At 31.8% G+C, this 18,456-nt stretch overlaps 1 protein-coding gene across 4 annotated transcripts in view; it reads right to left on the reverse strand.

Annotated features, from left to right (window-relative positions):
* Positions 1-18,456, reverse strand: part of WDR37 (WD repeat domain 37) — an 89,555-nt gene that overhangs the window by 45,785 nt on the left and 25,314 nt on the right. For all 4 annotated transcript variants that reach the window (XM_074193217.1, XM_074193218.1, XM_074193216.1 and 1 more), the window contains exons 3-6: positions 11,002-11,098; positions 8,261-8,356; positions 7,832-7,896; positions 2,689-2,824 (exon numbers count right to left, since the gene is read on the reverse strand). In XM_074193217.1, the coding sequence (XP_074049318.1) occupies positions 2,689-2,824; positions 7,832-7,896; positions 8,261-8,356; positions 11,002-11,098 (394 nt within the window). The remainder of the gene's footprint in view (positions 1-2,688; positions 2,825-7,831; positions 7,897-8,260; positions 8,357-11,001; positions 11,099-18,456) is intronic.

An 18,456-nucleotide genomic window follows, 5' to 3' on the forward strand; every position in this document is an offset into this window, starting at 1 on the left:
CCTTTAAAGATTAATTTAATTATGTAATTAATAAACCTACTAGATTTTAAAACACCCTATGAAATTGATCTACTCTCAAGAGAAATTAAAATAAAGCTAAATAACATGCCAGTAAAATATTCCTTACAAGCTATTCTTAAAAAGACTATGTCTTTTAAAATAATTAATGAGAAAGTGTAACTTCTACTGTCTATTTAGTATATAATTAAAGAAGTAATTCAAATATAAGATGCAAAAAGAATAGTTATTTTCTTCATAATATCCAGAAAATATAAATCTGGAAAAAAGTTTAAAGTTCCTTTATATATGACGAAAAAAGAAAAATGACATTCTTTCTGAAGATCTATTTAGATAATTAACTAAATATAACTTTTCTCACTTTATTGCTATAGCTCATTCTTGATTATACATTCTAATTCAAGACAGATATAATGATAACATAAAAATTTTTACTTGGATTAACAAGTTTTCTTTTTATGTTTCATTTATATTTATTTATAATTAGCACCATTTCAAACAAAATAATTAAAAAACTCTTAACTCTAAAGAAATTGGAAATAAAAGTTTTTCCATCCTGACTCCTGTCTCAATTCCTTATCTGTCCATATTTCAACTAGAAAATTACATCTTCTATAAAAAGTGTCACACAACAAACTTCTTTTGAATTTATATTTGAAATTAAGAAAATATTTCCTGACAATTCCTAAAAATGTTCCTGGCCAAAATGAAATGGGCTCCCTTCAGAAAAAGCAATTCCCCCTTTGTGAAAGTGTTTCAAGCAAAGGTTAGATGAAATTACTTTAAAAATAGCTGTAGAAATGATTTTTTTTTTAGTATGGTTTGGACTTCATGATCTTGAAACTTTCTTCCAAATCAGAGATTTTCTGAATATTCTACCTTAGAACTTCCCTGAGGCAAAGATTTTGTTCTGCTTTAAATATCTAGTTCCTAGACTACAATTATTAAAAAAATCTCTTCTATGTGAATAAAACAATTGACTAAATAAAGCTGGTGATAATATCATTGTGGATTTGAAAATATTATTGTCCCTAATTTGTCTGAAAATTACAACGGGTTACAAAAAAATTACTATCAAATTTTATAAGGCATTAAAAAATAAACAAAATAGGTTCTCTTCTAAACACTTATATAGTACATGCCTCATAAGTAAAAATCAATATTAACATTAAAGGATCACAGAAGACTATATAGGAAGATCTCAGGGTTAACCTGTAGAAGACTGTCTATAAATAACAGGATGATTTAGGATACCAAACCAACCCATATAGCTGATTGGGTCTATTTTCAGCAATCATGAGAAGAAAGTTTTTCTCTTAGAACTCTACCATTTGATTTCAGTCAGTCTTTCTCATCAAATCATCTCTATTTCAAAGTGACCTTTTAAGCAAGTCACTTAAATTTCCTGGGGTCTCATTTCCTTGATTTGTAAAATGAGATGGCTGACTGAATGATCTTAAAATACTAACTATCAAATTCATTATTGTGGAGCCCCAAAGAAAACTTCAGAAATTATCTTTACCAGGGAAGAATTTCATGATGGGTAGGGAAAAAAACTTTGGCTAAAACTCGCTCAACTTTGTTTTAATTAAAAGTGGTTTTATTTTGCCGTTTCCATTTTACCCTTGAAAACCAAAGTAGAATGAGCAGGCATATTCAACAAGCTCAGTAAATAATTTTATAATAAATTTGTTATTTTAAAAATAATACATTATTTTACAGTGACTTGTAATAAAACATTATCCTTTGTTGACCAGAAAGATATTTATGGAATTATTTTCTACTACTGTTATAGAATTATTTCCAAAGTTTAACTCCCTCCCCCAACCATGAACTCTTTGTGTGCACTTATTAAAAATAATAAAGGGGGGGCCAGCTAGGTGGTGCAGTGGATGGAGCACCGGCCCTGGAGGCAAGAGTACCTGAGTTCAAATCCAGCCTCAGACACTTAATAATTACCTAGCTGTGTGGCCTTGGGCAAGCCATTTAACCCCATTGCCTTACAAAAAAAAAAAAACTTAAAAAAAATAAAAATAATAAAAAAAATAATAAAGAAAATTCCATTATAGAATTCCACTGAGAATTTCACAAAAACTGAATATGCTCCTAAAATCAGAATGATTTTACCATCAATAACAGCAAGGGGTAAAATAATCAGAGAAGTCTCCCAAAAAAAAGGTAGAATAAAAAAAGGGGAGCAAAGCTCAAAAAAAACCTCTTAATTTTACTTTGAAGTTAAATATAATGGTAGGTAAAGAGAACAAAATTATATAAAAGAAAAACTTTCAACTTAGAAGAGCTATATTTGAAAATTAAAGAGCTTTAGCACCCAAGAAAAATTAAAATGTTTCATCAAAATATTTTCAACAAATAGAAGTCATGACAAGAAATTTTTTTTAAAAAGCACCAAAGAACTAGACAATGTCACCCTGACATCTGTTTCAATAGCTTTGTTTACTGGGATTTACAATGAGATGTACTCAAACATTTGGGATTAACCAAACCACATTTAGATTTTAGATTAATACATATTTCAATTGGATCATTTTATTTTGGTCAGCATCATATCAGCAATAGGTCAGTTATCAAGTTATCACTATTTGTTTCCAAAAACTAGAATGGATGCTGGGGGGGGGGGGGTTGTTTGTTCTTAAATCTTTCAAAGTTTACCAGCAGAAGCGGTTCCCAACACCACTGGCTGCGTCCTTGTAACACTCACATCCCAGATTCCATCCCTGTGGCCAACATATTCCTTCACTAATTGGCAAATTGCCCGTGATGTTGTAGTCTTAAAACTGGAAACAATCTAAAACAATGAAGAGAATAATATTTACATCATTCCACTTGATTGCAATCAATGTTTTTTTAAGTAATCTACCAAAAGAGGACTTAAAAAAATTCTTTTCTTCAAATTTCTTCAAACTGTGAAAGAAAGTATTTAAGCATTAAAAAAGAGTTGCAAAAAGTTGCCTTCCAAAGTTGTCACAATCCCAAGACAACTGGTGGCACAAGATGCAGTGAGTGACTGGCATCTTCAATGTCTAACCAAGCTCTTAAGTGTTCCACAGCGCCTGCTTCAGCTGCCTTTCGTGGCCAATAGACCAAAATGTCTTCATTGGACTATTCAACCAGAGAAAGTCTTCACATGCTTGGGTACAGTTTGAGACCCCTTGGTTGTCCTAATCTGCTCTAGCCCACGTGCTGAAATGGTCTAGAGTGTGAGTGTTAATCTTCCTGCTCTATGCCATAATAATTAAGCCCCTGCCATCGGGTTTCATTCTCATCAGTTTCTCCCCCCCCGCCAGGTGTTGCAAAACAAAATCAAAGAAAAATAAAAAAGAAATATTAGGACATTTAAGTTATTTGTCCATAAACCCAAATCACATCAAGCTATAAAACACTTGATATTTAAAGACTTGTTATGGTATTTAAAAAAAAACATATACAACAATAGAAAAAAGGTTCTAACATCTCACTCTAATGAAAATTTTAAGTTTCACTGACCAAGAGGTCTAATTAAAATACAGTTTTACTTTTAAAATCTGTTTTAACTGTAGAAAACAAAATTAAAAGAAAATTTAAGAAGTCTTTTAAAAATATAGTTAAATCTAACATATGATGAGATTATCAGCCATCACAAAATTTCAAGAAAGCAGTTCTAGAGGGATATGGGAAATTTGGGACACTAATACATTGTTGGTGGAGCTATGAACTCATCCTACCTTTCTTAAGAGCAATCTAGAATTACACCCAAAGGGCAATAAAAATGTGCATCCCCTTTGATCTAGTAATACCACTACTGGGTCTATACCCTGAAGAGATCATGAAAAAGAGTAAAAACATTACTTGTACAAAAATATTCATAGCAGCTCTGTTTGTGGTAGCAAAGAATTAGAAATCGAGCAAATGTCCATCAGTCGGAGAATGGCTGAACAGATTGCAGTAGAAATATGTTATGGAACACTACTGTTCTATCAGAAACCAAGAGGGATGGGAATTCAGAGAAGTCTGTAAAGACTTGCATGAACTGATGTTGAGCGAGATGAGCAGAACCAGAAGAATACTATACACCCTAATAGCAACATGGGCTTGATGATCAACCTTAATGGACGTGCTCATTTCATCAATGTAATTATCAGTGACAATTTTAGAGTACCTACGATAGAGAAAATCATCTGTATCCATAGAAAGAACTGTGGAGTTTAAATAAGGACCAAAGTCTATTACCATCAATTTTTAAATAAAGTATCTTATGTACTACATAATTTTGCTATCTCTAATATTTAATTTTTTCCTCAAGGATATGACTCTCTCTCAACACATTCAATTGAGATAAATGTATAGCATGGAAACAATGTAAAGATTATCATACTTTCATGGGGGAGTTGGAGGAGGGAAGGGAAAGTGGGGGGGTATAAAATTCAAAATCTTACAAAGAATAATAGGTAGAAACTACTATTGTATATAATTGGAAAACAAATAAAATATTTTTTAAAAAAGCAATTCCAGAATCACAGATAGACAGTTAAGTCCCTTGCGTGTCTAGCTGCTTGATTCTGTGATCCTTGAACTACTTGTCCTGAAATAACAAAATAACAGATTCAAAAACATTTTTTTAAATTGGCACTATGACAAACAAATGCAATGGAAAATTATTATGATATTAAAAATTTTGAAGGGAACAAATACAGAAAGAAATAAAATCATATAATTTGATAAATAATAAAGTAAGCAAAACAATATATACAACAAGGAAAACAATATATACAACATCTACAACAAGGTAAGAAGAATAAACAACAAAACAAGTAAAAATGAATATTATAAAAAAAAATGACCAAGACTGCCTACAAAAAAAGGAGATATGAAAAGGTACCTCACCTTCCTTATTTCAAGAGATGTAAGATGACTATGGGTAAAGAACACTAAATCTGTCAGAGTTTTTGGTGTCTTAGTTTTTATGTGCTTTTTTTTACTTTGTTTAAAAAAGATGATTCTGCAGGATGGTGTGGGACAAAGGATTCAATGAGAAATGTAGATGATATAAAATAATTTTAATGTTAAAGAAATAATTGATGCCTACCTAACTTTAACTTAAAGATTTACTATGCAAAAGTTGTTTTTTCTTAATCAATGGATAGAAAAGAGATGTCATTAAGACACAATTTATTAATAAAGAATAGGGAACATAGGAAATGGTTCTGTATCTATGCTTTTGTATGCACGTCACTATTTCTTATTTAAAGCATTTTCTGAAACTAAAAATGGCCCTTTTTTCTTATTAAAAAATTATTTATCTTCATAAAATAATTATCCTGTGAATATACAGTGCGTTTGATTAAAGTGACCATTTTCAAAATCACTGCCTTTACCATTCTTTTTCCAAACCTTAAGAAATTTATTAAAAACCTTAAGAAATTTATCAAAAGTCATTAAGGAGAAAGGTTCCTTTTTATATAATTTTTCACTTCTCTCTCTCATCAAAGATACTGTTTGTCTCAAAGATTCTAAGTCAGATCAAAAAATCTCTGAAAAGGAATCTAAATCACAGTTGTTTTTTATGATGTATGCTTAGCTTTTATGCCAAGAACCCATTCTAAAATACTAATCTAGATACATATAGCTACTGAACTATTTCTCCTGTTATTTGTTTTTAGTATTTTTCATTATTATTTTCAAGTGAGTACCCAAATATCATGAGGTGCAGAAATAATAAACTGTTGCTTGGGCTTTTAGCAGGATTTATATATTTAAAAGTTTAGAAACAGCAGGGTAGGGGAAAGGACTGTTTATAAAAAAAAGATGAGCATCTTTATTAAACAAAACTATGCAAACACACTGCTTACTACCTGGGCAGTTTAAGGTATATTTCACATTCATTTTAAATTGGTCCTGCAAAATTATTCCCCTGCTCTGGGGAACAACTCCTACCAATACATATTAGTAGCTTCTCTTCAACATGAATTCAGGCAATTTCCTGAAGAATGAAAAAAATCATGAGTCACCCAGAGACATACAGATAGTATGTGTCAGAAGTAAATCTTGAACACAGATCTTTTAGACTCTAAATTTATCTCTCTATCCATTAGGTAACATATAATCTCCATATTTCATAACATATACATTTTTAATATAGATAATTAATAATCTATAATTAAAATTAAGTTGCCATATTTGGAAACACAAGAAAACAAAAATATATAGAAATCAGTATGATCACCATATTTTGAGTTAGTATTTTAATTCTAACTTTGAAATTCAAAGCAATTAAATATAACAGAAATGTGAAACTCCATCAATTAATATCTATTTTAAAAAACCAATCTGGTCAGATACATAGTTTACTTTTGGGGGGAAATTTAGAAAGAAATTAACTCTATTAACTCTATCACATATTTAGGCTTATAAAATAAACTAAGGCAACAGGAATATTAAAAGTTATCCTTTTTTATTTTAGTTGTCAACTTCAAACTATGTGCTTTTGTTTCTTCTTTTTTTCAGTAAGGAAAGAGATATTTTTTAAATGATCTAATCATTATACAATTTCAGAAAAAACTCACCACAAAGTTGGGCTTTGCTTCCCCCATCCCTGCTGTAGTTCAGCAAAAAGACATTTAAATTTGCTAAATTCAGAACCTTTGTCTCTATGCTCTATAGAATATCTGGCATAATAAAAGATAAATATGAGATTCAAGACATTATTGTGCTGGGATAAATTATGGTCATGCAAAGATACCATTTTTAACATAAGAGTAATTCTCCAAAAATCACTATCTCTATTTAAGTAAGGGAGAAAAAGCCTACACTAAACTGTATCAGCACCATCAGTTCACCTCTGATGCACATCTCAGCCTCCTTTACATTCTTAAAGGAGTGAATAAAATTGCTAACACACAGTAATAGAGGTATTAATTCTAAGAATAAAGTTCTCTAGTTTCTGGGGAACCTCATGTCCTAAATACATGAACATACACAACAGATGGTTATGTATAATCATTTTCATATACATATTTGTCTATGTACATAATACACACATACACACATATTCTAATTCAATACTTTAAAAATTTTATGGAAGTGAATAGAAAAATGCAAGTAATCAAGTTAATTAATACTAAAAATGAGACTTGATTCATTTGAAAATATGAATTTTCTTATTTTATAATTCATTGCTTTATTAAAGACTTATTTGGCAATAGCCTACTACATATAATAAATGTTTTTCATTACCTTTGAAAATTTCACTAGAAAAAATATTTCATTTTCCATTTAATATTTTCTATTTAGAATATTCTCAAATATTCAAATGTGATTTCAACAATATGGATGTATCATGTAGATCACAACCTATCCATGCATTCCAATGTGCAACCTTTGACAACGATCTCCTATTAAGTTGACAGCAATGAAGGTGGCATAGAGAGCTCACCTCTAAATATGTTAAGTCTTTCCTTGTTTTCTCCTGACAATGTAAGGATACTGTGGCTGACTGTGCCTTTGACATTTTCAAAAACATTGACTGCTTTCTCTGTGTAAGACAATAAGCTTCAAACACTCTGTGTATGGGATCCCTCAATATATTGCCTACAGCATGAATTTTATCTGGCTACTTCCTGCATCTTTGTTTTCCTTGGTGCTATTTCTATCTCCACTGTAAGCACATTCAAGACTATGATGAGTCCAAGTGTGATGACTTCATTATTTTTGAAGAATGGAAAAGTATACAAAATAAAAAACAATATACATATTTTAAATATTGCATTACTGGTTCAAGAGTAAATACTAATATGGAATACAGTGGTGTCTTGCATACCTTGCTAGTAGAAGCTTTGTAAGTGGTCTTTAATTTCTGAGAAAGCTGACTGGTACTATGACTGGCTGTTGAGATAAAAAAAAATTGACATTGAAAGAGAAACATAGACTAAAGGAATTTTAGTGATGGAAGTGGCTGTATCATCTAAACCAATTGTTTCATTTTACAAATAAGGAAACTTAAGCCCCCAAGAGGATAAGTGGTATGCCTTCAACCACACAACTACAAAATTAGGCCTAGAATCCAGGCTTCATTGCTCCCAGTCTAAAGCACTTTCCATTAAATTTAACTGGACTTTTGAAGAATGTTTTGGTTGTAATGGAATCAATTTTTTTATTATTAAATTCTAAGTCTAGCTCAATGTGTAACTTGTATTAAAAAAAGGAAACAAGTTTCAATTAGATTTTTTTAATGTACATTTAGCCTTACCTTTTGTTTTCAGCTGACCCTTATTCAGGTCTGTCCCTTCAATTGTTTGTCCTTCAACAGCAAGACGCTCATTAAGGGTATCGATTTCTCTACGCACTAAGAATTTCAAAAAGGCAAACTAAGAATATACACATTTTATGAAATATTAATTTCAGAACTCAAGCATTTGAAATAGTAAAAATCTGGTATTTTCCTAATATTTTAAGAAATGCATGACTATATTCTAATATACCCAGAACAATTAAAATTCTAAATTAGTTAACCATACAAAGTCAATGATCAAGATAAAAAGCTATAAGCTACAACTTGAACCAAGAAAAAAAAATTTTTAAACTCTTTGTTCTGTATGCTTGTTACTCAAAAAAGTGATAAAGACAATAAAGAAAATAAGACAGTTTTCCTAAGAACAAAAATCTCAAGATTCAAATGAAAAACTCACAACTAACAAATCAATACATATATGTTTATATACACATACACACACACAAACACACACACATATACACACACACACACATATATATACATACATACAAGATAATAAATAGGAGCAATGAGGGACATAAAAGAAATGAAAAACACAGTCCCTAACTTCAATCAGCTCACAATCTGATTGGAAAGATAAAGATACTTAACTATGCTGCATTGTCTTTGAACAATGGAACTGGGCATTAGTTACCCTGAAATGGGTTAAGGACCATTGAGGGGCTATGGAGTTATTTCAAATGGCCTGGAAATTGAACTCTAAGCTCCTTGAGAACAGGAACTATCTTGTGCCATTCTTTGTACCTTCAGTGCCTGGAACTATAGTAGGCACTTAATAAATACTAGATGACTCACTAAAAATTCATATGCCCCAAAATTTTATAATTAGTCTTTATCTAACTTCTACAAACATAAAAAATGGATAATGGACCCTGTTGTCAGTGATGCTGTATTATTAATGATTCACAAAACTTAATAGGAAAAGTAATTTGTGTCAGTCTTTACACAAAAGAGCCTGGACAATTTCTGATTTTGGTTCTCAATACCCCAAACTGCCCAAAGACATAAAGTTTCCATCACAGGTTACTTGTGAAAGCAAATTATTTCATTAGTTCTTGCACTGAAATTAAAAAACAAAAAACAAGATGTTTTGGAAGCAGATCTAAGGCTGAAATGTTCACTGCTTCAAACACGCTTCAAAATTGAAAGCTGCAAAATACCAGGCACTGCAACAAATGACTTCATATAAGCTTCTATATATTTTTAATAACTTAGATACTTTATACATGTGCATTACTATTTTTCAAGTTTACAGACAGTATTAAGATATATAAAATAGAAAGTCTTTAAAGAAACAATACAGAATTCAAAATAATATTGTCATCCTATATTTTCACAAATGGTGAAAACTGAAGCTTTTATGTCACTATTTAAGCTTGGCAAAGTCCTTTCTATGCAAACTTTATGCCAACCTCAAGAAGTTGGCAACACAAAATATTATCCCCAAAGACACTGAAAGCAGAGAGGAAAAAAAGTGATTGGACTTGAAGAAAGTTACTTGGAGGCAGCAGCAGGTCCTCTTCCCCAGTCCAGTGCTATCCCCATCTTTGTAAACACTGGCTGGAGAGCACTCATGGGATTCCCAACTCCTTATGCTTCCAAAAGTCTTTGTGCCTATATTAGTACAACTCCCACCATGTAAGAATCAATGTCATCTGTTGATGTTAAAATGGAGGCAGTAGTGAGCAACTCAAGGACAAAAGACCCAGAACAGTCAGGACCCTGAAGATGCCACTTTTAATTAGCTTGCACTATAATATTTATGACCAGATCAAAATGACCTGAATTTGAAAATTTCTAGAGATTAATCTATGTTAACTAAGAGATCTAATTCTAGATATATATTTCCAATATCATTTTCATGTTCAATTTCAAAACCTAAAACTGAAGAATATATTCTAATAGTCTTAAGATTAGATGCAATTTTAGTAAATGATCTGATAATCCACTCAGGTCAATTTAATTTTAAAGCTTTGAGCTGCCAGAGAAACTGACCATATTTATCTTATATTTAGAGTTTTAATTGATTTTGTTTTGTCCATGGTGGAAAAAGCTTGGAATCTAAATTACCATTCAGAATAAAATAAAGGAAGTGACAAAGTTGTTCACTAGAAGAGGAAATGATCTTCAACAGGGCCGATATTCCTGAAAATTATTTCTTTAAAAATAGTGTTCTACTGATTTAGTTTCAACTTTCCGGATGTGACCTTTGTATTCCCAAGACCCTGCACAGTGTCTATTTTAATACAAGCTTATTAAGCTGAATTAAATTCCTGTGCCATAAGGAATGATTCTAGGAATTATTGTAAGAACCAAAGGAAGAACTTGTATGAAGTGATGCAGAGAGAAAAAAATCAGAGACCTTCTAACAATAATCACAATGACAAAATAAAAAAGCAGGAATAAGGAACAAAAGACTGCTCAAATAACAATGGGAATATTGGCAGAATTAAGGGGAAAAAATTTTTCAATTTAATAAATTTTTTTCTGGAAACATTTTTTTGTAAGTAACTTATTTAGGTGCTTTGGGAAAATGTCTCTTGTATCAAAACAAAATCCATTAATTTTTTTTAAATTTTACAGCATAATTGAAAAATATTCTTTGTTTCATTCAAATCATCCCTTAAATATTTTAAACTCCAGGTCTGAGGACAAATGAAAGATGCATAAAAATTACATAAAAATAAAATACTTACATTCTAAATTTTCAATATAAAGATTTTCAAACTCTCTTTCTATTTGACCAAAAAGCTCCAGAAGTGTATTCCGAACTGAAGAGGGGAGTTTAGAATCCTATCAGAAGAAAAAAATTATTATATTCTATATACCAAAAATATTACTTGTAAAAATTAACTTTCATAATTTATTCTGAAAAGTCTTCAACTCCTTACTAGTACTAGCTCTCAACAGGGAGTCTAGAGATTTTTCACTCAAAGGAAATTCAGAGCTAAAAATATACAGAAAGAGAAAAAACTGCTAAATGATATCAGATGAGGCACATTTATTCAGTAAAATAAAATTTAACCTAACTTATATAAAGAAAATATGTGTCCAAAATATATCAAACTACAAATAGGCTTTTTTTCTATTTGAAATTATGCTATACAGTATCTTTAAAAACTTTGAATTGAAATCAGATTGCAAGTGCAATATATAAGCAACAGAGAAAATTAAACTTCTCATTACAGAGAATTACAGAATCTCAGAAATGGAAGGGAACTTTAATGTCATGTAATCTAAACTATACCTGCACTTCTACAATACAGATCAAAGTGGATCACCAACAAAAATCTCTGGTGGGCAGGAGCCCTCTACCTTCTATGGGGACCCATTTCACTTTTGGATAGTAATGTTTATAAAGTTCAGAAAATAGGCAATGAAATATAAATTTCATCCTTCATGGCAGTGATAGCAAAGGCAGAATATCATATGCATGATCAGATCCTGGATGTGTAGTTTTACTTAATATTTTTTTTGATCCAATGGAGGATTCATATTGGTAATCGAAGAAAGGAGAAGAGAAAGATGAATGATTAAAATAAAAGGCAAAATACACCAACAAAACAACTTGCAAATTATTTAATCCTTTTGAATTTGTCATTGGGATTATAGGGATTGAATAATTTGCAAACTATTTTGTGAACTACTCATAGGACTTATAACTGTAATACAACTGGAATATTAAAATAACATTTGAAGTAAAATTTAGAAATAGTTCTTGTGCAAAACAAAACTGACACATATTACAAAAATAGTTTAACCAGTGATGTCTTCTGAATTGGAAGAGAACCAAATGATAAAGGACCAGATGAGCACACCAATTCACAGCAGACCAGCTATTTACACAGCAGCCTTCACAGCTTCAGCTAGGCTATTTCTTAAATCTTCTATCATTTAGGCCTTAAAAATTCTGTACTGTGTCATGAATACACAGGGAGAGACACACACACACACACAACCCCAAAGACATCTTCTGGGTCCACTGTGAGAAACAAGTTATGCTGGATATGCTTCCAAATATATGTTAGTCTGAATAAGATTCAGAACTATAAAATTTACTTTCTGAATTCTTAGTGGATTTACAACATGAAAGATCTGATCAAGTCTCAGATTAAATTTCTCAGGAAGATGCACAAATCACAAAATAAATTTGTCTCCAATGGTACAAAGAATATAATGGCACTGAATAGTTAGCCAAAAAAGTTGCCAATTTTAAAAATTATGCAAAAAAATGAAGAATGCCTAAAATAGCTTCCAGATTTTGCCTCTATTCATACACTGTCAACTATTTAGTAGATGACAGTCTTATCAATGGTCTGATTCAAAACTCTAAGACATCATTTTAGCAACTATGTTTATCTCTTTACTTACATGAACTCATATGGATTTTACACTAAAATGTATTATAAATATTTTAAGTATTTTGTTCTTAAAGTAAAAATTGCAGAGTAATGAAATTTAACCTATGGGTATTGAAGAAATAAAGCATAACATGACAATTTAACTCATCCACTAGAGGGCGAATTTGTTCCAAAACGAAGAATTCAATTGTATCTAAGGCCAACAAAGACTGGCAAAAGAATTAATAAAAGATTTACCTATTTCTGTTCCATATCTTTCATTTAATCAGATTATCACAGTATTATTAACAGCTGTTTAACAATTAAATATTCTGACAAATGAAAAAATATTCAAAGTGAAAATTCTAATATGCAATTGTAGCAAATACATTTCTTTTTAAACTAAGGCAAATAATGATTTGCTCTATATAAAAAGACAATCTGTTTTTTATCCTAATGAATAATATCTGAAAAACTCAAGCTTGATAAGTTCTACAAATCTGGCTTGAGAAATTTAACCATTCAGGGTATTTTGCTTAGATTATGCAACATATTAACATAACTCTGCATATAGGTTTTAATTTATGAAAAGTTAAAATAACAAAAATCTCTTGTGTGAAAACAATCAAATGGAACAATGGTCCAAAGTACTTAAATCTTTTAAATCTTACATTTCTTTTCTAGTAAGATATATTCCACAGAAACTGTGATTTCAGGGATCAAAGTTACTATTAAGTATCTAAACTTTCTGCTTATCAAATGCAAGACAGTTATATAACCTATCCCTTTTATATAAATTAAAAGCCTTCAGAGATAGTAACAGTTTTACTTAAATTAGATAAACTTTCATTCTAGACTTTTAAAACCAAAATGCAGAAAAAATATCTCATTACTAATTTCTTCTCAAATATCACCTACTTTAAAGGCCTGTAATCAACTGTCATACTGATAGGGGAAAAGTCTAAAATTTAATTCTACAAGTAAAATGATGACCAAATACTCCCAAATAAAACCCTAACACCTACTTCTTCAAGCCATCTACTCCAACTATCTCTACCACAAAACTTCTTGACTTCATCCATCATTCTCTTTTTCTTAACACCAGTCTTTGATGAAGAGGTGACCCATCTGGGTCAATAAGATCAATTCCTCTTAAGATTTATCCTTAGGGGCAGCTAAGTGGCACAGTGGAGAAAGCACCGGCCCTGCAGTCAGGAGTACCTGGGTTCAAATCCAACTGGGTTCAAATCCGATCTCAGACACTTAATGATTACCTAGCTATGTGGCCTTGGGCAAGCCACTTAACCCCATTTGCCTTGCAAAACCTAAAAAAAAAAAAAAAAATTTATCCTTGATTCTTTTCCTTCCATTTTCTAAATCAGAATAACCCTCTCTAATTTTTAGTCTATTTCCTTTTTATTGGTTCTTTTCCTGCTGCCTACAAATGTGCATAAGCATACTTTAGTCCAAAAAATAAAAATTCTCACAAGTATCTATTATCCCCTCAAAATATTGTCCCATAACGGTACTTCTTTACAGAGAAAAGAAGGGAGGAAACTGTCTATACCCATCATTCTTCTTTTACTCACCCTTTGCAATTTGACTTCTAATCTCATCACTTAACTTTTAAATCTTACATTTACTGTTACATTTACTGCTCTCCTCCAGATATTAATGATCTCTAAATGCCAAATTTGATGGTTCACATTGATCTGTTTTTCTCAAATCTCTCCCCTTTTCAATCTATCCTCCACCCAGATGCTAAAGTGATTTCTAAAAGGGCAGGTCTAACCATTTTACTTCCCTCCTCAATAACTCTAATTGTTCCTCCCTATTCATTTTTAGGATCAATAAATAGAAACTCATCTCTTTAGCTTTTAAAGTTCATCCATCTTGGCTCTAATATACCTTTCCTACCTTATAGTAAATTAACTCTCCTTCCTGCACACTATATACCAGTCAATTCGTTTTCTTGCTCACATATAATATTTAAACTCTCATCTGTACATCACTATACTGGCTATCACCCTTTCCACGAAATGTACTCACCTCAACCTGACCTCTGGTTTTCTCAGAACTCTGCTCAAACACTAGCTTTGACACAAATACTTTTCCTAATCTCAAACGTTAGTGCTCCTCCCTCAAAAATGTATTATATATTTTATAAATATGCTACCTGTACCTCATGTCTGTCTCCTCTCTTCCAGTAGAATGCCACCTACTTGAAGGTAAGAAATGTTTCGTTTTTGTCAGTATATAACTAGCACCTAGCATAGTGACTAGTACCAAGTAAAAAACAGACTCTTGATGGATGTTCCTAACATTCATCCTAGAGTTCCTCATGCTTGACATGGAAAAGAAACTGTCACATAGAAAAGAAGGTATGCTGTACAATGATTCCAATCTTTCCCAAGTCAGATACAAAAATACAAGGGGCAGCCAAGCCTTGCTTATTGCATTAGTCATTAAAATGCCAGGTAACTCTAGAACCCTTTGGCTTTCTAATTTAGTTACTAGTTAATTATCAACATTTTAAAAGAGGGAAATATACTTAATGATATAGCCATTTAAAATGGATATTTGGATGAAAGGCATTATAGATCACCAGCTGTCATTTTATATCTTACCTGTTACAATTCATTTTCTCCTAATGCTTGGCAGGACAATATTTTTTTTTAGGTTTTTGCAAGGCAATGTGGTTAAAAGTGATTTGCCCAAGGTCACACTGCTAGGTAATTATTAAGTGTCTGAGGCCGGATTTGAATTCAGGTCCTCCTGACTCCAAGGCCGGTGCTCTATTCACTGCACCACCTAGCTTCCCCAAGGCAGTATCTTTTAAACAAGATGCTTCCTGAAATTAAAATAAAACACTTTTTCCGGTTATGTGTACCCAATGTCCAGATATTTCCCATTCCCACTAACTCTTTGAAATCTGCAAATACCTATGAACCTAATACCCTTTAATCTTCTATTACAATCTACTCCTCCATTCCTATGCTGATAATTAAAAAATAATTAATTTGTTCAAGAAAAATTCATTATGTACCTACCATGTTTCAGTTGGAAAGACCCTAGCCATCCCACCTCTAACACATCTCAGTGGCCAAGGCAATTTTTTTAAGAATAAGGATGGCTTGGATAGAGCACCGGCCCTGGAGTCAGGAGGACCTGAGTTCAAATCCAGCCTCAGACAATTAATAATTGCCTAGCTATATGAGCTTGGGCAAGTCACTTAACCCCATTGCCTTAAATAAATTTTTTTTTAAAAAAGAATAAAGATGGCCAAGAAACTGCTGATCTCTAAGAATAAAAGTTGAAGAATGGAGGCTGAACTGGTCGAGTTTCTTCACCAAGAGTTTCCTTGACTAAAGAAATCACTGATGTAATACACAGGATAACAATGATAACCTGCATCCCCTGAATCCCCACTTTCTAGAACCAATCTAGCCCCCAGCCAACAAGAAACAGAAGATATTCTAATTCACAATTCAAGTAACTTAATATTAATTCAACCTTGCAGCTAGTCACATTTTTACTTTGAAACAAAATAAAGACTAGGCATCCTCTATGTCCAATGAGACTAAAACCTTCCCCTTACCATAATCTGGTTCCGTTTATACCTAATTCTAGATTTGGTAACATTGTCCTTTGACTCAATTTCCCCCAAATTATACCTTTGCCTAGCCCTATCTTCTTAAACCATATTGCTAAATCACTACCTGTGTCAGACCTCCCTGACACCATCTGTCCGCTTGCATTTTCATTTACTACCTTTTGCCACACTGCCTGTAGTACCTTTTTCACACTTTCCTTTCTGGCAAAGTGGCCATATTGCAGGAATCTTTCTAATCACTGGATCCCAATGAACCCTGGCCTGATTTATTATTCCACTGAGCCCCAGGAATGACACCATTCTAAATGCTATAGGAGACAGCCAGATGCAAAGAGAAGAAGAGGTTGCGATCTAAAACTACAGCTAATTTATCAAGGCCCAAAAATGAAAATCTACATTGTATTTGAAAATATAAATAATGAAAATAAAAATCAGCAAAGTTTCATTACATTTTAAAATGTAAAGCCTATCCTTAGCTCATAGGCTGCACAAAATCAGGCAGTGATCCAATGTGGCCCAGGAATCATGGTACACTAATACAGTTGGAAGAGGTAACATGCGTACATGTTAGACTGCAAGCTCCTTGAAAACATGAATTGTCTTTTGTCTGTCTTTGTATTCTTAGTGCTAAGGATAGTGCCTGGCATATAAAAGGTGTTTTAATAAATGTTTACTATTTCTGGTCATGAGTACCCAGAAACGTTTATTGACAAAACAGGATAAGAGCCCTGGCAAATTGCTGCACAACAAAAGAACTTTAAATTGTTGCAAAACTTTTCACAATGTCTGCCCTCTATAGTTCAAAACATTCCTGTTAATAACCATTGTTTTATTACACTGGCTTTTAAGCACACCTTTGACAGAGTTCATATTTCTAAATCTAGTTTTCATTACAGTCTGTAGTTCTCATTTGAGTTGAAATCAGCTAAGTTCTCAAACCATCAAAGCATGTTTAGCTCCAAGTCTTGAATAGATTTCTTAAACTTCTGTGAAGCATGGATTTATTCAAAGTTATGTTGCAGTATTCCATCTCCATTTGGGAATCTCGTATTCTGGAATAATTCTGCTTCTCAGTATATCAATATATTTATCCAAGTTCATCATTCCCTAAAAGGTATAAGACTTACAAGTCCATTGAACATAAAAAATTTCCCTAAAATATTTTTGGAGACAGATATTTTATAGATCATATAGGTTCACTTGGAATCCATTTGACATTAACTTTGGTATAGTTCCTGAATAAGAAATAAAGTTTGATAATTGTCACCTTTTTCTAATATTCAGTAGTTCCATCACTGTACATATTGTACTGCCTGTAAGAGTTTTTTCTTCATATTAACAGCTGACAGCTGTTTTTAATAGTTATTCTTCAAGAAATGTATTTTGTGAATGTAGAAGAATCAATAATAATGCTGCCAGTGAAGGTCTCTGCTTATTCTGCTATTTTGTAGCAATTGTTTGTCAGATCTTCAAAATTTTTTTTTTTTGCTCAATGCCTTCCTTTCTACTTTGATGGAACTGAATGATGTTTGAAATCCTTGATTTCATACTAACAGTCTCTGCTGCTATCTCTAAAATTCGATAAGAGTTTCAACTTTTGCATTTCTTTAGGGTAATATTCTTAAAAAACCACAGAATTAAAAACACAACAAAGATCAAGGAAATAGGTGCAAATGGCACTTATTCAACTGATAAAGAGAATTAAAGGTGGGAAACATTAATTCAGCTTATTTCCAATATTGGTTTCACCACTTTCCTGTTATCTGTTATTTATTTGTAATTAGATATGTAATTATCTATTATTTTTCCTTATAATTTCTAACCATCTAAGCTCTATTTATTTTATCTTTAAAATATCTTAAATTCACTCTTATTTTTTCTATTCCCAGTGTCACTGTCTTATTTCATTCAGGCCTACAATACTCTTCATCTGTAAAATTATGATAACCTGTAGTTTTTAGCTCTCCAGAAAACAATAATGCTCACAGGCTCAAAAATCAAAGTCTGATTTCATAATTATAACTAAGAATTGGGAAATGTGATTCATGACTGGAATACTTTGTTCAAAATAATGACATATAAAAAGGAAGGAATGAAAAGGAAATAAACATTTATATAATAATACCTAATATGTGACAAGCACTATGCTAAGCACTTTGCAGATATTACCTCATTTAATCCTGACAACAACCCTGGAA

The sequence above is a fragment of the Macrotis lagotis genome, chromosome 7 (assembly GCF_037893015.1).
Source record: "Macrotis lagotis isolate mMagLag1 chromosome 7, bilby.v1.9.chrom.fasta, whole genome shotgun sequence".
In the NCBI taxonomy this organism is placed as follows: domain Eukaryota; kingdom Metazoa; phylum Chordata; class Mammalia; order Peramelemorphia; family Peramelidae; genus Macrotis; species Macrotis lagotis.